The sequence below is a fragment of the Cyprinodon tularosa genome, unplaced genomic scaffold, assembly GCF_016077235.1.
Source record: "Cyprinodon tularosa strain WSP-4 unplaced genomic scaffold, ASM1607723v1 ctg306, whole genome shotgun sequence".
In the NCBI taxonomy this organism is placed as follows: Eukaryota; Metazoa; Chordata; class Actinopteri; order Cyprinodontiformes; family Cyprinodontidae; genus Cyprinodon; species Cyprinodon tularosa.
This window is the reverse complement of record NW_024039015.1, coordinates 755,422-779,652: the sequence shown is the minus strand read 5'-3', so window position 1 is coordinate 779,652 and position 24,231 is coordinate 755,422. Positions and strand designations below refer to the sequence as shown.

The following is a 24,231-nucleotide window of genomic DNA, read 5'->3' as shown; positions in this document are numbered from 1 at the left end:
TACGGCAGCGACAGTTTCTCCCCCCAGGCTGTCAATCAGACAAACACGCCTTTTCTGTGGAAAAGCAAATCAAATATATTTATTTATATGGCAAATTTAAAAACTGCCATAATTGGCCGAAATGCTGCACACAAAAGAAACAAATTACAAAATTCAAATGTAAATAGAAAACTACAAAAGGAGTCAAAAATATCTGCTGCAATGCAATCAAGTACTCATCAAATGTATTTTAAGGAGAAATAAAACGGAGGTAAAGCCTCTAATATGTGGCTGAAATGCATTTAAGGAGCTATAACTAAGAAAAATACCAGATCACCTGCAGACCTCCTAGACCTTTTAAATACTAAACAGAAGTAGTGAGACTGTAGGCGGTCAGACATGCATAAAGGAATCGGCCCATTCAGGGTTTAAAAGGTCAACGATAACATTTTTTTAACCAGTAAGGGGCCTTTAAACAGAAACAAGCACTGGGGAGTTAGGAGGTAAAGTACCTGTTTGAAATTACAAAGTTTCTTTTGAATAAGTTTCACTATATAAAGGGGTCTTCTTTCTACAAAGGGCTATAGCAGTTTGCACAGATAAAATGGTATTAATAACATTTGTCATAGGAAAAAAAATATTAATATTTACAAAAAGAAAATATTGCATTCCCCTTTTTTATTATGTATTTTAAATGTCTCCCTTAAGTGCAAAAGTGAATCCGAAGTCAAATTTCAGGTTGTATGAATCTACTTGGTGATTTAAGAATCATTATGGTTCTGATTCAATACTACGGCGCGCCCTACTGGCGATGTAAGTACATTACACCTGTTTCTTTATTTTTTATTTTTATTTTTTATTTTTTTATTTTTTTCTTAAAAAAAAAAAATTTTTTTGTTTTTTAAATGAGGGGTTTAGTGTAGCTTGAAAAGTAAAACTCAGAGGCTTCAGGAAGAAATCTTGAATGAATTACTTAACCTCGAGCGTTAAACATATTTCCGTCATTTGGTTCTGTTTAACAGCATGTGGGATTAAATGCAGAATCTGAACAGGCTTACTTCTTCTTCCAAATTATTCAGTCTAAAAAATGGGGAGTTGGGAGGTAAAGTACCCGTTTGAAATTACGTTTATTTTGAATAAGTTTCACTTTATAAAATGTCTTCTTTCTACAAAGGGCTATAGCAGTTTGCACAGATAAAATGGTATTAATAACATTTGTAATAGGAAAAAAATATGTTCATATTTACAAAAAGAAAATATTGTATTCTCCTTTTTTTATAACGTATTTTAAATGTCTCCCTTAAGTGCAAAAGTGAATCCGAAGTCACATTTCAGGTTGTATGAATCTACTTGGTGATTTCAGAATCATTATGGTTCTGATTCAATACTACGGCGCGCCCTACTGGCGATGTAAGTACATTACATCTGTTTTTTTGTTGTTTTTTTTTAATTGGTGTTTTTTTTCCCAAAAAATATATATTTTTTCTTTTTAAATAAGGGGTTTAGTGTAGCTTGAAACGTAAAACTCAGAGGCTTCAGGAAGACATCTTGAATGAATTACTTGACCTGGAATGTTAAACATATTTCTGTCATTTGGTTCTGCTTAACAGTATGTGGGATTAAATGCAGAATCTAAACAGGCTTACTTCTTATTCCAAATTATTTAGTCTAAAAAAGTTCATTTTATCAACCCTAGATAATGGCTTATAGAAGCTTCTTTATTCTCAGGGCCTGTTCCTGCTATAGGTACTGAGCTGGTGAACATCATTACGGTATACTGCTCTCCCTGCATACAATAAAACTGGAGACTCCTTAAATTTTTTGAACCTTTCAGCATTTTAAGTCTTTTTTTTTTTTTTTCTACTTTCAACTTTGATGCATCATCCTTCTCACTGTTTTCTCTGATTAGTTAAAATGGTCTTATAGGACAAAGATTTGGTCTGAAAGAGTCCTTTCCTGGGCAAAAAAAGGTTAAAAAAATGTATTGACTTTTTTTTCCGACAAGCTGACTGGCAGTTCTCAGTAGCAGTGGAAGGAGGGGTAGTAATTTGTTTCCCCATGCTCCATACAGCTGAGGAAAGCTAATCTCTCCAGCCTTACAGTACCTATGACTCCTGATTAAAGGAACTTCCCAAATGTTGCATCAACATCAACTCTAATTCAAGGCTGTAGAAAGTTTTTCTTTTTATTTAAACCTTGAAACTTCCCCTAATTTCATCCCAAAACACAAGAGTAAATATTAAATAAATACAATTAATAGTTTGTTTTCATTACCACAATGTCAATATTAAATAACTTTATTTGGGGGTAAAATTATGGAAAAAAATCAAAGATTTTCTTCAATATGATAAACTATACCAATGGAACAGTGCTGCAGACATTAAAAATACACAAAGAAAATAAAGTCATAACTTGTCAAGCATTAAGGATTTAAACGGCAAAGAAAAATCAACCTTCTGACCTCAATCGGTAAAACAGAAATGTTAAATATACACCTAATGGTGCATTCAGACCGCACGCGAAGGCTGTAGTAAATGCAGTGCATTCACATAAAATTCCTATAAAAAGAGCACGGTGAGAGCATTCCTTGAATTTTTAGAACCTTTCAGCATTTGAAACTGGTTTTTTTTTTTCTACCTTCAGTTTACATGTATTATCCTTCAGGTTTAATGGTTGGAGTTTCCATATTGCATGCATTAAATAATTTGAAAAAACACGCTGAGCTTCTCACTGTTTTCTCCTTTCCCCCCCCAACAAACTGACTGGCAGTTCACAGCAGCAGTGGAAGGAGGGGTAGTAATTTGTTTCACCATTCTCCATACAGCTGAGAAAAACTAATCTCTTCAGCCTTACAGTACCTATGACTCCTGATTAAAGGAACTTCCCAAATGTTGCATCAACATCAACTCTAATTCAGGGCTGTAGAAAGTTTTATTTACCTTGAAACTTCCCCTAATTCGTATCCAAGTACATAAACAAGAGTCTAGGGTTCAATAGACTTTTTTTTTCTCGTTTCAATTAAATACAATTAATAGTTTGTTTGCATTAGCTCAGTATCAAGTAGCTTTAGCTGGGGGGCGAAATGGAGGAAAAATCTAGATTTTTTTTTTTTTTATATGGTGAAACTATAGCAAGACCTTAAAAATACACAGAAATAGTCAAAACTTTTCAAGCAATGAGGATTTAATCAAAAAATGAATATAAACCTTTCTTAAATGTGGTGGATTCACATAGAATTTCTATACAAAGTGTGCGGTGAGAGCATTCACTGCTCCGCGCTTTTGGTGTTTTGGCAGAAATGTAACACCTTCACCTCGTGTTACTAGATAGAGCTGAGGTGTTGTTAAACAGCAGCACAAGCTTTTCTATTAAATGGAGACACAGCAGCCAATCGGGGACTGGTAGAAGGTGAAGCTTTTTTTTTTACATGAAATGGAAAACGAAGAAAATAACGTTAAAAAGGCAGAAATAAGGAATGCTCTCTAGAGGTCTTTAGGTGGCTTTTAAAAAAAAAGTTGTGCTAATTTAGTGGTAGAAGCACTGCTCATCCTCCCTCACCTCCAGCACAGAGGCCGGTCTGTTACTGCCCACTGCCCAGCATCAGTGCTTTAGTTCAGCTGAATCTGACCGAATCAGAGCTGCGTCTTGATGAACCAAAGTGGAATCTTCTTTTCAGAGCTTTTAGGGGTTTATCAAAAAAAATAAATAAATAAAAAATGGTCTCCCCAAGGCAATCCAAAAGTTTTTTTATGATCAGCAATTTAGCAGCAGTCCATTATGTTAAGTTTCCTCTGTGCTTTTATTCTGAAATACTGACAGACACCAAGACCAGCAAGGCAGGAGCTGAATGTTGAAAAAAACCCTGAAAAACTGAAAAGAAAAAAAAAAGCTGCACGTTGAAGAAAACTGTAAATCATATCACAGTCTCTGTATCAAACCGACCATATCAATTCGTTTTTTTTTTCCCCCCCAATGTTTGCATTTGATCACTGCTGCACTTTAATAAATGGAAATGTCATTTTGTATACACAGAGTTTATACAAAATGATAATAAAGTTTGTCTAAGTCTAACAAATGACACAGGATAAAGACGAGCAACAGCAGGTCCAAAGCGGAAAGTCTGGGAGGCTGTTTATTTACTAAATATTAATCATTCCAGCCACTAAATAAGGGAAACATTCCCACTGTTATATTCAATACCAGCACAGGAATGAGATGTGTTGTTCTGCAATAACTTTATATCACGAAACGAGCGCAGCACTAAAAATTAGGAATACTTCTATCTTAAAAACCATATCAACTAAAACGCTAGTTTTACCTGCGCAAATGAAAAGCTCTGAAAAAGTAGGCTAGATAATTTTGACTCAATTTGGAGGCGATAGTTGACCCCTGGGTAACCTAAATAAATTATCGTCAATATCTCTGAAACAACAGCTTAACATATGACCATTTTTTTATTTATTCATTTTTAAATTTTACAAAAGAACATTTTAAATGCTCAAAATTGCACTAATGAAGTAACCATTCGGTTTATTTGCATTTTTTCACTTCAGTGGGGTGTATATGTATTTGATGATGCAGTCCAGGGTGTAAACATAGTGCATATGATGCAGAGGCACCTGTGGGGTTTGAGGAAATAGCTGCGTTCACCAACTCCTTGTGAACGCACCATAACAAAACTGCTGGAAAAATCTGCAGTAATAAATACCGTAATAAAATAAACAATGGCATCAGTCTTGTAAGAGATGCGCTATCACATATATGAACCAAAGATCTGTACAGTCTGGTTTTCAGCTCAAATAGAAAAATCTAATTCCTGCAAATATGGATCCATCAGGAATTTTGGAATGGAAAAGGAACCATACCACGGTCCATAAAGCCCAGATTATTAAACCTTGACCCTTTAGAAATACCTTCCAATATTCTGCTTTTTAAAATTAGATTATCAGCCAATTATTCTGAATATTAATGTAAAGTGACAGTGGCATAAGTCTAGTTTTGTTTTTATTTTTATTTAATCTATCAACAACAAATATTTATTGTGTCTAGTAAACATGGATGAATCAATTTTTTTTTGCCCTCACTACCTTTCAACCCTGTATTCTCCTTCCAACCTACTGCTCCTAATGTTGTTGTTGTATAATTATAACCCTGGAATCCAGACCTCGTGTAAACATGCAGAAAATGAAAGACGTGGAGTGTTTTTCATGTAAGCTCCTTGTTATTCCAAACTCCTTCGAGACAAGTCACAAAAAAACAAAGTTCACAGGATTGCAGTTCCTGATCTCTGCTGTGGAGTCACTCTGCTTTGGAGGGCCTTGAACTCCTCTATGAGAGAACTGTTTTGCTCCTCCAGCTCGGCCAAGCGGTTCTCAAGGCATCTGATGTATTCATTCTTCTTTCGCCGACACATCCGCGCAGCTTCCCTGGAAGCAAAAGAAGCAACAATCAGAAAATTTAACATCTGTTCTTCTCTCCAAGATTAAATCGAGACCTGATTGCTGTCATAATGAATGGAGGCTTCGTGTGTAAGGCTCAGATTAGGGATGCACGATATTTTAAAACTCATGTAGCCGATAACCGATATCGATACCGATGTTAAAGCTGGACAAAAATAAGTAGTCATTGAAAATAGCAGTTTTGTTATCCATTTCTGACACTTTGAAAAATAATAAACTCAAATATATTTTCATATGCTGATATCAAATAGATTTTTAAAAACGCGGTATCGATCTATTTTACTTTTTAAAATCTCGTGAAATTTCATCGTTCTGTTACAAACTCTCGTGATATTTTGCAAATTCTTGTGAGATTTTGTTAGTAAAATAGATCGATACCGTGTCAATATATCAACATATAAAAATATGGCAAAATTTCGTGAATTTTCGGGGGATTTCGTAGCAATACGAATGTAGCAATATTTCATTAGTAAAAGAGATTGATATGGCGTTTTTAAATGGCAATATATCAGCATATGAAGATACTGTGATATTTTAATGTATCAATATTTTTTCCCTCGTCTTTAGAAGTTTTTAAGTCTGTAAAAAAGAAGTTTTTGAGGAAGAAGAAGTAGTATTTATTTTTTTAGACTTTAGAAACTCAGAAGCTGATCAAATATCGGGTTAAATATCGGTGGAGTGGCCGATGTCCGATATTCAGTTTTAAGGCCGATACCGATAGGGGGCCGATTATATCGTGCATCCCTAGTTCAGATCATCATATCTACAGCCATGCAGTTGACAAACTAAACTTTGCCTGGATGTGAGTTTAAAAAAAGGACAAAAATGACAACCAACTAAACAAAATTATAAGATTTAAGCCACAAACAAAACAGAGGGGTTTTTTTGTGCACTAACAATGGTATATTCTGTTTAGGATCATACTGGCTGATAATATCTGCTTGGTATATTAGAATGAGACCGCTCAACAATCAGTCGTGACTGATCCTTCCTCTACCTGTTTTTCATCCGGCGGCGCTCCCTCTTCTTTAAGTCATCCTCTAAAGGCGTCTGAGAGCCATTGCCCTGAAACCCAGGCTCAGATGTGGGAATGCGCAGATCACCTACACCCATTTCCAAAGGAGCATCGCCTGGGAGGAGGCAGAATAAATATGTAAGGCTAATCTACTACCTGCAAGTGATGTACAGTAAAATAATTAATAGATAAATATTCCAAAAAAGTTAGGAAAAAATCCACTGGACTTTGTTTTGAAGTTTGAAGATGTTTTGCTTCCCATCCAGGAAGCTTTTTCAATTCAAAATCAATAGATAAATACAGTGAAAGACAAATGTTAAAATCCTTAAGAAATCTCTTAAAAAAATATGCAAATATCATTGCCTCCTCTATGTTTTAATTACAGCACTTTGATCTTAATTACGTTTGCTATCAGTGACAGAGGTGGTCCTGCATAGTTCTGCCTCCAATGCATCAGTGTAGTAAACGTTTCCATGTTTAAAATCAATTTCAGTCACTTTAAAGTCAATGAAAAAGCCAAAAGTAGCTTAAAGCGCACAGGAGATTAAAACCCAACTCAGTTATAATGCAGAAGAATTTCAACCAATCGGAATTCAGCATCCCACCACAAAGCTCCGCCCCTCAAGCTTCAGGGTAACAAGTGGCCTCTGAGAACAACCCTGTTTGAGAATTCCTGAAGAAAAACAGGAGCTTATTGTGTCTGTGTGCAAATTTTCAAAAGTTGACGCGTTCATATACATTTGCTTGGGGATTTAAAATTTTATATGGTACAGAGAGTTTGATTTCAATTTCACCTTTTATTTTTAATGTAGTTCTAATTAACTATTCTCAATGTAAATAGAAACATAACATTATTAGTTTACCTTAGATTAAGTGAGAAGCATTTGACAATTATGGCATAATTATCACAACACTGCAACAATGTAAGAAAAACCATCTTACTGTTGCTGAATTTAGAAAATCATGGAATGGGAACTTTATATTTTTTCAGTTAAAGAAAGAAATCTTCAGGGCTCTTGTACCACACTCTTTTTCTACTCTTCAGCCAGGGATTCCTTCCCTAATTATTCACTCAGCTGTATACGTAGCAGTTGGGCTTTTCTCAAAGTCCTCCAATTAACAGGAAGTGTTATACATACAGGATGTGTTTATCTCATTTTCTTTAAGTTTTCATAAAAGGAAAAGTGAGAAAAAAAACAAGCAGACTGATGACTGATGTTGATAATGTTCCAAGCATATACAAAGCCACAGATATTTAAGGTAACATTGGTAAAGAGTATTAATCCAGATTATATTCCGTAACTGTTTGGTCCCTATCAGAGTTCCTCATTTAATTCATTGTGCAAAACTCTGCTGATTAATTCAGCCATATGTGATGTTTGAATAAAATGAGCTGTATCTCTAATCATTGTGTGGTCGGTGACCGACGTCAGGGTACATCTCATTCGCTACTTCATATTTACATGTTGCTGCTGGGGATCCGTTCCAGGAAAAACAATGACGTCAGCCTACTGCTGCTATGTGAGCGAGTGAGTGATCGAGCGGCGCTCTGAGGCACTTTACAGCTGACGGGAGAGAAAACCATAGAGAGATAGGGCTGATTTTTATCGATATAACCCTGCTTTATTCCAGCATGTTCAATGTTCCAGTTAAATATTCCACATGACTTATTATTAGTAAGTATTCTCTAGACCAGGGGTCACCAGCTTTTTTAGGCTGAGGGTTACTTTATGGGTTCTGAGTCATAGGACGGGCTCCCACTACTGACCTATGAACTAGAGGAGTTGGCGTTCACCTGAACTTCATAGATAATAAACATATTTCTATTATTTCTTTTCATTTTTAATTTGCTTTTAGATATTCTCATTATGAAATCCATATAAATCCTCAAACGTTCTAATTTATTGATATGATAAAATGCTTCAAAATAAGAGCTTCAGTAAAAAATAACATTTCAGATTTAGTCCACTGGTGAATTGTTGATGCTGAGGGCACCCCATATTGTCCTTGAGGGCCCCTTGGTGCCCACGGGCACCACGTTGATGACCCCTGCTTTAGACGTTAAGGAGTTTTCTGCACCTTAATCAGGAAGTATTCTGAAGAATCCAGTTTTTAAGTTTACTAAAGTAAAAAACAAAAATCAAATATATACAGTAGTTCAAAGCAGAACTGTCTGCCTCACTGCAAGAGTAAATACTTTCATTTGTTGACATTTAATATCAACAGGTTTAAAAAGTGCTGTTCCTCTAAGTTCCAATGTAAAACATGCAGCCGTACCTGATTCTCTCTCATCACCAGTTACAGCCATGCTGCATCCAATTCCTGGTCCCTCAGAAGAACCTGTCTTCATCAGAGTCTTCCTCTCCACTGACATGTCCCCAAGACCAACTGTGAGGTTAAGCATGCAGTTTACAATTAGAGGCATTGACATCACCATGGCATCACCAGCCTCCTGATGTCAACAGTATGGTTTGTTCTCTCCCCCGACACAGAGCTATGAGTCAGGGACTGTGTTTGTGTTTCCTCAGCTTGAGCTGTGAATGATGCTGCTTTTCAAGCCCAGGCTGGGATTATTCAGAGTGCTGTGAAATAAAGCCTTTCTTTAAAACTTACAACCAGCACTGGGAGTAACCATTTAAAACTCGAAGACCCCAAACTGATGGCGGTATGGAGCGGGGACCCCCTAATTATATATATTGTGTTATATCAAACTGGTTGCTATAGTGACTCTATTACAGATGGAGTCATGTAATGAAAGTAATTTCACTCTGGGATTATTAAAGTATTTCTGATTTCTCTTTAAAGGGACAGGTGTTGTGAATGAAACGGTGCCCAGCTTAAAAGAGCTCCTGTGTGTCGCTGAATGTGTGCATTGATGACTAAAAGACATCTTCTGCCTCCATTTATCTGTTTACTAGTGTGTTGAATTCATGTTAATGTGGATTTAAAGACATTTTAATTAGTGGAAAAAATTGCAGAGGGGAATATAAAAAAAAAAGTCTAATCAACCAAAACTTTCGCGACCCACATGCAATACCTCCATGGACCCACTAAGGGTCGCGGACCCCCCTGTTGAAGACGTCAGATTAAAAAACTTCCTGTTAAATTCAACAGAAGGAGGAATCTCCTGTTAATCAATCATCTGACTTAACCCTATAATGCCAAATGTATCATATTTGATACATACGGTTTCTGAAATGTTTTGCGTCTGACACCTTTTGCATAATTTAATGGTAAAAACTTTGCTCAAAATCCTATTGTACACAATCAGATATACCTGATAACACAGCCAGTAGAAGACTACACAAAAAATAATTTTGACTTATCGCATAGTAATAAATTATTAATATCAAAAATGTATTTCTGTTTTTTTCTTTTTACATATTTTGTTAAAAGGCCAAATAAGGACTTCAAACCAAAAAAAAAGTAATTTTCTGTTTTGTTTTATTCTTGGATCGGGCTTTAAAGGGATAATCCTGAACAGAAAACTGATTGATTTACTCAAACATTTCACAATGAATAGGTTTTCAGTGTTTTTTGTCTATAGGAGTAAAAACACACTCTCAGCAATTCCAGCACCTTTCCTTCATATTCACTGCTAAAGGAATGATTGCAGGTGTACATGTTAAAGCATCATACTGCCATAAAAGAACACTAAATCCATCTTTGGGTACCTTGTTATTATATTAGAAAAATTTTAATTGTGGGGGTTCAACTATATAACTACAGTAAGCTTTTTTTTGTCTGTGGGAAGCCCCGTTGAGAAATAACAACAAAATCCCCATTAGCAGAATTACAACAAAACCTTTCAAAGAAATCTCACTGCAACGTTTTCTTTTCATTTTTATCAAGCTTTTAAAGATGATCCTAGTTTTTGGGAAGTACAAAAAACAACTTAAATCCCCTCAGCCACTGATTAGTAGGCTGAACGAGGACACAGGTTAATCTTGAAGCATAGAGAGGAGGAATGTAAGGATCACAGAACTGGAGAAGCAGATAAGGGTGGAATCCTGGGACCAATGGGTTTCCATGGCAACTATGATATGATGTTCTGATGAAAACTAGGTGTTTGCAAGTGATATAAAAAAAAAAAAAGTGCTTTCTGGTATTCTCTTACAAACACAAACATTCAGTAATGGGACACCAGTTTAGTGAAATTCATGGAGGTATGTGCTTTGCTTAGACCAGGTTGGTTTTAAGGCTTTTTTAACAGCAGAACCTATAGGAGGGATTGGTATTAAAGAAAAACAAATGTGACCGGGACCTCACAGCCGCTCTTAAGCAGGTGGGAGGTTTCAAACCTCATCAAAAGAATGGGAACGAGGCAGCTTTGAATTACAAACAATAAACTGGCAATTGTTCATTTAGCAGCAGATCATGGAAGAAAAATGGCCACACTAATTTCTGATTTTAAACTGAAAGTTCTGACTTCATTCTCAGATTTCTGGATTTAATCTCAAAATTCTGACTTTATTCTCAGAATTTTGGATTTAATCCAAGAATTATATTCACAGAATACTTGCAATATTCCTACTATGTCGAAGTGATAACCCGACTTTTGGCGAGAGTCCTAAGTAATTTGACTTTAAATTTAGAAAATTAAGATTCAGACTTCTAAGATTAAAGTCAGAATTTTTTTGTTTTTTTAACAGCCCTATTCCTCTTCTGTAACATTATGATCCTAAGACTTTGTAGTCTTTTAAAGAAATGAGTACTTCCCCAAATTTGACACAAAATCAATGTTTTTTTTACCATCACAGAATCTCTAAATATAACAGAAAATCTGAACAAATTCCTACATGGAACACTTTCCTATGTGTATCAGACGCATGTTTTTTATTTAACCTGATAACAGAGCAATGCTGAGCAACGTTGGGACCTTTAGGAAGAGAATGTAGGAAAACCCTGCTTTCATTTCTACATTTAGGCAACTACACTGCAAAAAATCTAAACCTACATAAGTCATTTTTTTCTTAAAATAAGTGCATTTGTTCTTGAATTGAGGAGGCAAAAGATACATTTTTCCAATGGAACAAGACAATTTACACTTAAAATAAGAAATCATAATTGCATTGTCTTATTTCAAGTACATATTATCTAATTATCTTACTGTAAGAGTAAAATTACTCATTCCATTGGCAAACTATCTCATTTACCTGCTCAAATTAAGGGTAAATACACTTAATTTAAGAAATTTTTACTTATTTCTAGATCGTTTTTGCAGTGTAAAAATAAATAACAAAGGAGAAAACCACTGTTGCCTTGTGGTGAGATGGTCCAGGGCATGTTCTGTTTGGACCCTGCGGCCTTCTGCATCTCATAAGCTGGTGTCCACAGTCTGAGACCATGTATGTCAGGTTTTTTCTGAATTATTTTGCCTTAGTTCTTGCCCTGTGTGTTTATTTTTCCCTGTGACTGATCACTGATCCCCTTACCGTTCGCAGTAGCAGTAGAACTGTTTGGTAGAGGTAATACATCCGTGAAATATGCCATCTGCTGTGTAGTCTGTCGTACTTGGATGCTTGGTTCAGGCCGGGTTGGATAAGGTGCTCGGTTCACCTGGGCAGGAACATCTTAACAGAAGATCCAAATAAAGTGGCTTTCAGGCTGAGAGTATAAAGAAGATAACTGGACGGTTTTAGTTCTCAGAAACCTTTCTTTTGCAAATGGTTTAATCTCCTTATTGTTGATTTATTTCTAAAGTGAATCCTTAAAGGTGCTGTAGAAGATCTTGGAAAAATGTTTCCAGCAAGCTATATTTTTGAACATACACAGTCATGCCTCTCCCTTCAGAGCACCTCTCGAAACCACGCCTTAAAAGCAGTCTAGAGCAGCAGAAGCAGCACTAATGATGCAGAGCGCTATGATCCCTTCTGTGAAACAGTTTACTAACACCTAAATTAACTTAAAATTTCGAAATCTGCCGGCAAAACATGTTGGCTTTTATTATCCTGGTGCCTGCAGCCAGTCTTCCGCCTTCCAGCCGCCGCAGCAAACCGCGAGGCGGTGACCGGGCCATAGGCTGCTGTTGAATGGAATTCCTAATGACCGCCAGTATACGGTGGTCTGAGCGGCTTCAACAGAAATAATATTTGAAGGCAGGACTGTAATCTGGATGAACTGACTGCACTGACCATGTTTTCAGGTGGACTTTCTCACTTCAAAATAGATTCAAACTACTTTTTACCCATAGATTACAGCAAATATAGCTGCCAAAGCGCATCAGACCCACTTTTTCCACCAGAGCAGCAAAGATAGGGTGACCAGACGTCCTCTTTTTTTTCCCCCCGTACATGTCCTACTTTTCAGACCTAAAAATAGGTCTGAGGGGCATTTCAAAATCGTCCAGGATTTTGGTCAACTGCAGTGCAGCACGTAGTTGAAACAGGGAGCCAGCGGGGGACGGAGCAAACGAACCTGACCCGGTAACGATAGCCTGGACACCTGCGTCCTCGTGCTTCCCCCCGCCTGCCTTACCCCCCCTCTTCCAGCTGAGAACGGTCGGCTCATGGCTCTCTGCCGAGGTGCGGTCCAGTCAGCGGCCCAGCAGTCGCATCAGAACTAAACTTGTACAAGCATCAAAAATGAAACAGCACGCCCCTTTTTGCTGCACCAGATTCTTTAGGTGTGAACGTAGCATAGCAGTGGCTAGCTTCCAGCTATGGCGTCCTGCAGGAGCATTGGGGGTCGATTTGTTCATGTGTCAGGGTACGTGCACAGGTGGGAGGGACAAGCAGATGACCATGATTGACGAGTCATGGAACCAATCGTGCACAACAGACCATCTTTTGTGATTGGTTGGGGTTATTCATTGATTTCTCACTGTGGTGGGGACCATTTATTTTAGTTTCACTTCCAGACCTTCTACTTCTCTGCTTGCTAAGCGGCTGGGGGGAGATCTTTAAGCCACGTGGTAAAAAATGTGTCATAAAGATCACCTACTGCACCTTTAAATGATCAAAAAGATGTTGTAAGACCACTCCAACGCAACTTCCCTTTCAAAGTTTATAGATATTCTGCATCAATATATGCACAAAGGTCTAGATTAAAATGAGGTATTACCTGGCACTAAAATCCAAAATCCATGCTGCGAGATGTGACCGCATGGACAGTAACACATGGACGACCAAGGTGGGTTTGGAATCATGTCAATGACAGGGGCTGCCAAAAAAAGCTCAGCTAGAGCAAGAAAAAGCACAGACAGACATATCTATTGAATAATTAATCCAGAATCAGCATGTGTATCACTCTCACTTTTTTTAAATTATCCATAGCTCTATACAAATGAATGTTAAGAACTGTTAGAGATGTTTCAGACATGCTTACTGTATTGAGCTCCAGACATTTCTTGGATAAAGTCAGCGTTACCCTCTGTCTGAAACTGGTGCTTTCTGACGATTCGCTGAGCCTGTAAGAAAAAACCGGTGGCACTGAAAGTTAAGAAATGGACAAAGACTCAGGCTCCAAATCTATATTCTATCTCTGTTCTTAAACTTAATTTTAACAAATTCTACTAAATATATAACCTGACAAAATAAATAGGGATGCACGATTTTAGCCGATAACCGATACCGATGTTAAAGCTGGACAAAAATAAGTAGTCATTGAAAATAGCAGTTCTGTTATCCATTTCTGACACTTTGAAAATCATTTACTCAAATATATTTTCATATGCTGATATCAAATTGATTTTTAAAAACGCGGTATCGATCTATTTTACTTTCAAAATCTCGTGAAATTTCATCGTTCTGTTACAAACTCTCGTGATATTTTGCAAATTCTTGTGAGATTTTGTTAGTAAAATAGATCGATACCGCGTCAATATATCAACATATAAAAATATGGCAACATTTCGTGAATTTTCGGGGGATTTCGTAGCATAACGATGACATATAGCAATATTTCATTAGTAAAAGAGATTGATATGGTGTTTTTAAATCGCAATATATCAGCATATGAAGATATTGGGATATTTTAATGTATCAATATTTTTTCCCTCGTCTTTAGAAGTTTTTAAGTCTGTAAAAAAGAAGTTTTTGAGGAAGAAGAAGAAGTAGTATTTATTTTTTTAGACTTTAGAAACTCAGAAGCTGATCAAATATTGGGTTAAATATCGGTGGGGTGGCCGATGTCCGATATTCAGTTTTAAGGCCGATACAGGCCAATACCGATAGGGGGCCGATTATATCGTGCATCCCTAAAAATAAACGTAAAAGATTACTTGTGGGGAAAAAAAAATGGTTAAGCTTTTTTGTCCAGTAACAAACACTTTCCCCAATAACACAGATTTTTGCACAACTTCTGAGAGAAAGGGGGAATATTTGGAGGAAGTGGGGTAGAACATTTTCAGAGTAATTAATGTAGAAGCTGGCGCTTGAGAAAAAGTTACGTTTTGTTTATTGGCCATATTGGTGCCGACTTCTCTGGTCATCTATGCCAGGCTGATGAGGTTTCTGATTTATTTATCTAACCTTAACTCTACATTTTTTTTACTTCCTGATAGAAGGACCAAATGTAATTAGTTTCTAAAATGTTCTTGAATTTGAGTTTTTAATGTAAATTCCAGTGCTGTTAAAAAAAAACTACTTTACAAATTGAAGGCTTGTTTGCTTCCTACTACAATTTTAAAATATCATCGAAAACGAACTCGAAAAGTGGAAAAAAAGTGAATTAAAAAAAGGAACTATATTCTTTATTCTCAATAAAAAAACATAGTTCTCGGAGGAATGTTTACCAATTTAAACAGCCATTCACAGGGCTGCCAACTGTTCACCAAACCTTGGAGTGAGATTTTGAAATAGTTCGGATAGGCCACCCTTGTCAGGGTTAGATTGAAAGGCTCTGAGGATAGGTGCAGCTATCGGTTGGCGGTTTTCAGAGGATTTAACTGAAACAAAGTGGCAAAAGGTTGAATTTTTAAAGAACAGTAAATGTTACTGAATAACAATAAGTTATCTGTAGTTATGTGCAACATTTAACACACAAAAAAAAATATATATATACATTATTTTTGATATTCTGGGGATTTTTTAGAGAACTGAAGTAAAGAAGTACGGGCCCTACTAAAATAATTGCATCTTAAATATACTGTAAATTAAGAATTTTACAACTGTGTTTATTAATTATTCTATGCAGTTCAAGTAAAAATAAACAATGGCGAAATAATAGTTAATCACTGGATTACTGGCACTAATACAGGAACCAGTGCAATCAAATCCCGTGCAAACTACTTTGTGTAAGAATATTTCGTAATAGGCTGAGGATTAAAAAATCTTAACTCCTCATTTTATTAGTTTTCCTTACAAGTGACAAAACAGCTAAACAATTCAGAGCTTCTAGGAGGCTGTAGATGGCGGCAACAAGCGATTATTTTGCAAATAGACTAACCTGTCGATTATTTTTTCAATTAATCGATTAATAATTGGATAGCCAAAGGTTCCTTAAAAAAAGATTTTTTGTTTACGAAACAAAGTGAAGGTAAATCTTTTCCACTTGGGGAGTATAGAACATAATGTATTCTGAGAAAAGGGTCAGAATTCTGAGATTATAGTCAGAGTTTTGACTTTTTTTCCCATATTAAACAGAAATAATATTTATTCAGTTTAATATGATTTAATATATATTAGTTAACTTTTGTTATTTTTTTCAGTGGCCCTAATCCACTTACGTTAGCTCTGATCTAGCTAGTTAAATTAGTTTTATAGGAGACTTTTTTTTCTCTTTTCTTTACGACTGATCACTTCTGCTAGTTAAAATGGAGGCAAATTGCCAAATGGGAAATATATTTGGAATACACAGCAGACTTTAAAGAAGCTTGTTATAAACGAAAGCACCTTCCAAGGGAAAAGAAAAAATCCCCAATACACTTATGTCACCATCTGCTGGTAAAACAGAGCTTTCAGTGGAAGTTCATTAAATTAGCAAGTTGCCCTAAAAGTAAACCAGTCTGTCAAGGATATAGCGTTAAGCTAAGGGTTCTGCTAGCATCACTGAGATTTCAAATTACAAACTAGCTTCAATTTAAAATGTACTTACTTTGATGAACGATGCTTTACCAAAGAGCATGAAGTATTTGCTTGCTGTCCCCGGAGAGTGCAACTTCAGTTAAACTTTGGTGAAATAAGCCCGCTTTCACGAGACGTTATTAATGCTATTTTTTTCTTCTGTTTCCAAGCAACGACTGGACCGTTATTTGTTGGTTCCTTTCATGGCAATTAGACAAAGGTTATAATAGGGCAACACTTTACCAATATTATTATCATGTGTTAACGAGATTATAATAACTGATATTATCATTATTATCATGGAAATAATTCTATTAATAATGCTTGAAATATTAAATAATAATAAATACTATTACTACTGTTATAATATTGTCTATTTGATAAGTTTTTAAAGGATTTTGATTTTTTTTTCTCTAATCTATTTTACGTTCATATTCTTAATATTAATATAATTAATATTATTATTTTATTATAATGTGAAAGATTGAAGTGAAAATAAAAGTTTTTTAAAACGCATCCAAAGAGTTTCCGTAGTTTTGGGCGCTACCATTATAATAAGGGTATTCTTGTTATATGGGTCTGTTTCTGCTAGTTTGTATTTTATCAGTCTGAAACAAGTGATAAATGTTTCGTAAATTTCAGCTTATTGTAGAGATAAATTAACAAACTGGGACGTATAATGTGTCCATTTAGATATAGTCTTTTTTTTTTCCTCCAAAACATTCCCAACTAACTGAAATGGTTTGATCCCAGAGGTACTAGGAAAGACCAGTAAAGAGAAATCAAGTCCGTGACAGCGGAGAAAACAGACTTGTATTAAACTACCTGCTGTTCAGAGGTCGGTAGCACTTTCAAGACTTTTCCTCACCTGAGCGTTCTGCTCTGTCTGACAGTAGCGACATGTTTTTCTGAGCTGTCAGAGTGACTGTATTGAAACTACTAAGATGACACTTTGCTAGTGATGGCTACGCTAGCGCTAGCTAGCTCCTAGCCGGCTAGCTGTTAGCTATCGCCTACCAATTGAATGGGGTTGAGCAGGAAGAAGCAATAGCATGTTAGCGAGAGGCTAGTTAGCCCTTAGCTCGCCATCCTATTCTGGGATTGTCATTCCGCTAGCGAGTAACCTTTGCTTAGCTACGTTTATAGTAACGCTAAGAGGGGCGTTTATCGACAGACGGTAACTTGTATTTATCTGAGACGAGTTATTTTAAGAAATAAATGGCTGCTACCAAAACGGTCATGACGTTGCAGTGTTATATTTTGACGTTAAATGAACTCATACAACAGAGGGCCTTCGTTTTAGGGCATGATGTAATGTGAGTTTTGTGGTACACACCTGAGAGTTCATTGTGTTCTTGTGGGGGGGGAGCGTTGTTGCTGTGGTATTGGTAGGCTCCTTACGGGAATGAATGTGAAAAAAAAAGACCTTTTTGTAAACCCTAGCTTTAATAATAACGACTTGAACGGATGTTTCCAAGCCCAATAGACCTTAGACAAACCTTAGACATAGTTTCAGTATTTGCATTACTTTTTATTCTTTAATAAGGTAGTGTTTTTAAGCCCTATTCTTAGTCTTAGATAGGTCTCTAATATCATATTACCTCGGATTTAATGCCAGTAATATTGTCATAGCACTTTTTTTTAGCACAAGGTTGATTCTATCTTATGGGTTTCCATCTGATGTATAAATAAAAGTGTTAATTTTGCTCTAATTCTCTGTTCTTTAGGTGAAAGACAAGCATACCATGTCTTTAAAGCCACGGGTGGTGGATTTCGACGAGACATGGAACAAGTTACTAACTACAATCAAGGCTGTTGTGATGCTGGACTACGTTGAAAGAGCCACTTGGAATGATAGGTTCTCGTATCCTTTATTGTAATGTTTAAAGGTGAAGGATAGGTATACTTGGTTACATTTTATTTTTACCTACATATTTGAACCAGGCTTAAAGGTATTGTTCAGGATTTTCACCAATTCTTTAAAAGACCCACCATCTCATCTTTAAAAAAAAAAAATGCACAACCCTATACCCGCTCCCGAGAGGGAATGCCTATTAAACACGTGCGAGAGCATGCGTTTAAAAGTTGCTGTTTTTTTTAGTTCATTCAAGCTTACTGTGTCCGAACATCCACCCTAACAGTGTTCAATATAAGTGGACTTTATAGTGAACTCGGTTAACTGACCGTTCAGACAGATTTTCACTGCTTTTTGCTCCCCGTTGGTCAAGTAACTTCTCCTTCACTGCGCCATCTGTGCATGCTCCATCTTTGTTATTAGTTGCCGCTGTCGGGTAGCGATAGCAGGCCGCTGTGACAGCAAATCCCATAATGCTTTGCAAGGAGAGCTCTCCGCGAAAAGCATTCCGGGAATATAGCTGCCTCTTCTGTGGCCCTTCCGAGACACATTTTCTCTCTTACGACCCTCGGCCATTTTCTAAGAACCGCGGTGAGAAAGGTGAGCTGCAATGACTGTCTGAAACCGTAGAATATAATCCTGAAAGTTTGCATGTGCAGAAAAATATAGCTAATGTGACGAGCACGTAGGACGGCCTTACTTAAACATATCACCAGAATGACTGATAATTAGGGAGACCATTCATTAGATGATCCACCCGGAAATAAAAGATTGTCTTCTATACCTTTAAATCAAAAAGAATTTATGATTTTATTTTTAGTGATGGATTTATCAGTGTGAATGTATTTGAGGATGCACTCAGGTTTTTAAAACCTTCCATCAAGAGAATAGTCACCCTAACCCTTCCTGACCAGTTGCTGCACACTGCTTATCAGCTTTCTAAAGGATGAGTTAAGCAACACAGAAGAAACACAGAAGTTTGGCTGTTCTATTTTTCTTTCCTAGAGAACATATTGTGGGGAAACTAAAATCGCACCACTCATTACTCATAAAGATAACACTCCTTTAAAAAGACACTTGGCGAGCTCTGTGTAAGCTAAGCAGCTGACTATAAACCGGTTGGCAAGGCAGATAAGCCAGATAGAACCAAGAAATATCAGCTTGTTTTACTCCTAGTGTTACTCTGTTAAGAGCTGAAAAGCAACAAGGAGCAGTATTTCTTCTGAATAAGCACACATATATAAAAAAAACCCCGAAAGAGCTATTCCAAATATCAATGTCTATGTATTATAATGAAATGTAGCTACTGTGTTTTTGCAGTATTATTGTTCTACTCTGAAGTAAGCAAATTCAATCAAATGGATCAGTTTGTACAGTTTTTAGATGAATACAGTGATATCCTGGTATTTCTACAAGAAGTCACCATACTGTAAGAATCTCATACTTAGTAACAGAACTATAACTATACCATGGTTGGCTTAAACTATCCCAGGCAGTGTTATAATTGTGTAATAAATGACGTCTTCATCCTTAATGTCTACACCAGTGACATTTACGCCTTGTGCGTTGCATACCCAGAGCCTTTGGGTGAAAGGTTATACACAGAGACCAAGGTTTTCCTTGAGAACCATGTCAAGCAGTTGTACAAGGTAAGCACTCGCAAAGCCCCAAACTGATCCCCTTTTTGTTTCGAGCAGCGCTTCTGTTAATGACGCATTCTGTGTTTGTTTGGGAGTTTAGAAAGTCCTGGACTCAGAAGAAAAGGTGTTAGTCATGTACCACAGGTACTGGGAAGAGTACAGCAAAGGAGCCGACTACATGGACTGCTTGTACAGGTAATATGCTGCTGTTTATATCTGATATGTCAGTTTTAAATGGTCCCTTTTTTGCACCATTATTTTGATAACAATAGAATGTAATTCTTCATTGTCCCTGCTGTAAGGGTGAGCAGTGATTAGAGGTTTGACCTCATGGGTCTGAAAGAAAGGCTTTAAACTTCTTTAAAGCACAAACAATGTTAACTTAAAGATGTTTTAGTGTCTTTTTGGGGATTCAGCAGCTTGTAGAGCAAGCTAGAGCAATGGATGGTGGGTCAACATCACTTGAGAAGTGTTTTCTTTTAACCTACTCAGCAATAAACTAAACTCACAATATTTTAATGAAACAAAGTAGAAAAGAACAGTTTCTAAACTTTTTGGGTTTGACTTGGACAATAATTTATTATCACTATATATGTAATTTTATTTAAACACGGTTATGTGATGTCTGAACATATTTTTCGGCATTTCGACATATTCTACGGTTATAGTGTCTGCAGCACATTGGCTATTTGAGCACCACAGACAGAGCCTGTGACTGCAGCTGTAGGCCGCGCTCAGCGGTAGGCTAAGCTCCAACAGGGTCAGTTTTAGCAGAAAAAATTAGTGATTATAATAAGCTGAAGAAACTTTCCCTGTAAAGGGTAAAACCCCATCCTAGCAAATGTCTGACATTTTAGACTAATTAATTATTTATAAACAGTGCTTGATGTGTGCAATAATTAGAAAAACACTGGATTTTTTCCATTTCCCTACTGTAAGGACCCGTCTGCCTGAAATCACCAATATTTCTGTTGCTTAGAGAGGGTTAGCTCTTCCATTTAATTTCCTAATCAGCTCTGTATTATCTTTAGAATGTATTTTAACTCTGTGTTAATATATCTGTAGGGGGGGGGGGGGAATAATAAAATAGGTTAAAACTAAAGCATATGTTTATAGCTTGATGGTTTTGTTTGCAGTTTGAGTCATATGGCTTCTAAACAGAAGATGTGACCCAGCACAGATTTCATCCTCCTAAATCTGATGCTATGCAGCTACTTCAGCTAAATGGGGCTTCAGAATACAGAAAGTGCGCATTCTTTTTCACAACCTAAAGTTATCTCGCCTGCGTTTTTGATGGTTTGTTTTAGGGCTGAAACAATTAATCAAATTAATCGTGATTAATTGATTTTTGAAGTAATCTAGTCAGTAAATTAATAAACTAATTTAGTAATGGATTCATTGTTAATTTTGAATTTAAGATAAAAAAAAAAATGTTTTCGTCTGTCAGTATGCTCTATCCAGGACTCCTCAAGTGGAAAAGGTATAGTTTCACCTGGTTTAATTTAGTAAAGTCTTCTTTAAGGAGCCTTTTGCTGTCTGATTATTAATCGAAAAAAATAATCAACAGATTAATCTATTTACATAATAATCGTTAGTTGAAGCCCTAGTTTGTTTTATGCCTAAAATATTTCCTTGAAAGTGGTTTTATTGTATGACTGCAACCATTTAGATTTAGCATTTCTTTAAATAAAACTTTTAGATCTATTTTTCATTTTTTCTGCCTGCCTGCAAATGTCTGTCATTTCTAACGATTACCTAATGAAGATCAGTGACTGCCTACTATGAGAGACGGAGTAAGGATCTGTCAGTGTTGTAGAAACAGCGGGAGTTATATGGCTGTTTTATCATTTGCTTTCAAAAACTCCATGATGCTAATTTCTTTGTAAAAGGCTCAATTTGAATATCTGATTAAACCACTGATGGAGGACTGGACTTGGCATTTTACCATGATAGAATATTACGTCAGGAGAAAGCTGCTTTGACTTAGGTTTCAATCATGGGCTTATTTAGATTATTGCTGTATTTTTCCCCTTTTTGATGGTGGCTTATTTGTACATGTGGGAATTTTCAGAGATTTGGAGAAGAAGTGAAACTGAAGTTATTGAACATCTGACAGTTTCGTTCTATGTGTGAGCTACTCATTCAGAAATAGCAGCTTACATTAGTTCCACTTTAAATTAGGGCTGAACGATTTTGGGAAATCATGTAACTGCAATTTTTTATTTTATTTTTTATCTTAATATTGCAATTGCGATTTAATGCGATACATTTTTTTTCACCTTTACTTATCATGTCCTTTTAAACAAACACACACAATAAATCTGTTTCATAACAATCATCAGATTTATTTAAAGCACAGATTACAACGATAATAACTGGACTCTGCCAGATGGATTTGCTCCGCATATCCATCTGGAAACCTTCTGTTGAAGTAATTTTGGGAAGGGGCGAAAATACTGGTTAGCTGATTGGCCTATGTCGGTGATAGACGGGCCAAATAAACCAATCAGATCAACGAAGCATATGACGTACTAACAGAGCGACAACGAAGAGAAGCCAATTGATAGATCAAACTCTGGCCGAAACCAGTCGGGAGAAGAGCAAAAACATCTTTTCCTCTGAGAAAAGCCTCCAGAGCAGTGTTTTGCTCTTCTTTCAGTGAAGAAATACTCTAATTCCAATAAAACTTGCCCTGAGAGCCACGCTAACGCTAGTTTCATCGGCTGAAGCCGCCATGTTCTTTAGACTGAACTGTCGCGCTTCTCGTTGCGTCACACCTCAACCCGCCTCAAAGCCAACGCTGATTGGACGTTCGTTTGGTGAACGGCTCCAAATTTTCTTCAACGGAGAGTCTCCAGACTGATTAGCGAGTGAAATCTTGAAAGCTTGCGAGATCAGGATGGTCTCACGAGGCTACAACCATAAAGTAAAAAAATTTGTGGCTTTACCTCATTAACATCTTTTTATGTTTCATGAAGCAGGATATATAAATGAATGGACTGCGCACCCCACTCACGTACGTTGCGCGGAGTATTTGTCTGTCATGTTAATCAATGAGATATGACAGAATCTCCGTCCGTCACCGTCAAAATACGGAGCCAAGCTATTTTTTGCTCCGGTCCATCCAGGTCGAGATCCGCAATTGCAATAGGAATTTTTCCAAACTGAAAAAAGAACGGTGAGAAGATTCCCTTTGTCAAATTAAGATATAGTAACGACAGATCAGTAACTACAAATTAGAGCATAATTCTTAAATATTTCAAAAAACTAACATCATTTATTTAAAAGATTGGATGCTAACTATTGATTTTTCAACATACCAGGAAGCAGATTTCTCATCTCCTCCAAAATATAGATTTTTATACAGAGAGGCTTAAAAGTTTAATCAAATCCAGTCAAAAGAAACTTCTTATTTCAGGCATGGATGAAGGGATGCTGAGTTTGGAAGTACAGTGTAGAGAACAAACATGGTTCATAAAAAAGATATTTTGTATGATCCCAGTTATCCCTGTTGCAAAAATCCACAACAAAAAGAAAATATTTAGGCAGAAACTGCACATATGCTGGATCTTGATGAGGATTTTTTTTTATATATACACTATATTGCCAAAAGTATTTGCTCACCCATCCAAATTATTGGAATCAGGTGTTCCAATCACTTCCATGGCCACAGGTGTATAAATTCAAGCACCTAGGCATGCAGACTGTTTTTACAAACATTTGTGAAAGAATGGGTCGCTCTCAGGAGCTCAGTGAATTCCAGCGTGGAACTGTGATAGGATGCCACCTGTGCAACAAATCCAGTCGTGAAATTTCCTCGCTCCTAAATATTCCACAGTCAACTGTCAGCTGTATTATAAGAAAATGGAAGTGTTTGGGAACGACAGCAACTCAGCCACGAAGTGGTAGGCCACGTAAACTGACGGAGCGGGGTCAGCGGATGCTGACGCGCATAGTGCGAAGAGGTCGCCAACTTTCTGCAGAGTCAATCACTACAGACCTCCAAACTTCATGTGGCCTTCAGATTAGCTCAAGAACAGTGCGCAGAGAGCTTCATGGAATGGGTTTCCATGGTCGAGCAGCTGCATCCAAGCCATACATCACCAAGTGCAATGCAAAGCGTCGGATGCGGTGGTGTAAAGCACGCCGCCACTGGACTCTAGAGCAGTGGAGACGCGTTCTCTGGAGTGACGAATCGCGCTTCTCCATCTGGCAATCTGATGGACGGGTCTGGGTTTGGCGGTTGCCAGGAGAACGGTACTTGTCTGACTGCATTGTG

The 24,231-nt window shown here is 36.9% G+C and overlaps 2 protein-coding genes across 2 annotated transcripts in view; one reads left to right on the top strand and one right to left on the bottom strand.

The window, feature by feature from the left end:
* Positions 1-4,875: 4,875 nt before the first annotated feature.
* On the bottom strand, positions 4,876-17,844 carry LOC119787947 (cyclic AMP response element-binding protein B-like). Its single transcript, XM_038292035.1, has 7 exons — positions 17,794-17,844; positions 13,780-13,861; positions 13,516-13,614; positions 11,889-12,026; positions 8,731-8,841; positions 6,436-6,568; positions 4,876-5,405 (listed from the first exon to the last, which is right to left on the bottom strand). Exons 1-7 carry the CDS (start codon positions 17,803-17,805, stop codon positions 5,243-5,245), a joined length of 738 nt encoding a protein of 245 aa, XP_038147963.1. The 5' UTR covers positions 17,806-17,844; the 3' UTR covers positions 4,876-5,242.
* Positions 17,199-24,231, top strand: part of cul2 (cullin 2) — a 21,738-nt gene continuing 14,705 nt past the window's right edge. Inside the window, exons 1-4 of the mRNA XM_038292034.1 lie at positions 17,199-17,295; positions 18,185-18,321; positions 19,859-19,961; positions 20,053-20,147. Coding sequence (XP_038147962.1) covers positions 18,203-18,321; positions 19,859-19,961; positions 20,053-20,147 — 317 coding nt within the window. The 5' untranslated portion in view covers positions 17,199-17,295; positions 18,185-18,202. The remainder of the gene's footprint in view (positions 17,296-18,184; positions 18,322-19,858; positions 19,962-20,052; positions 20,148-24,231) is intronic.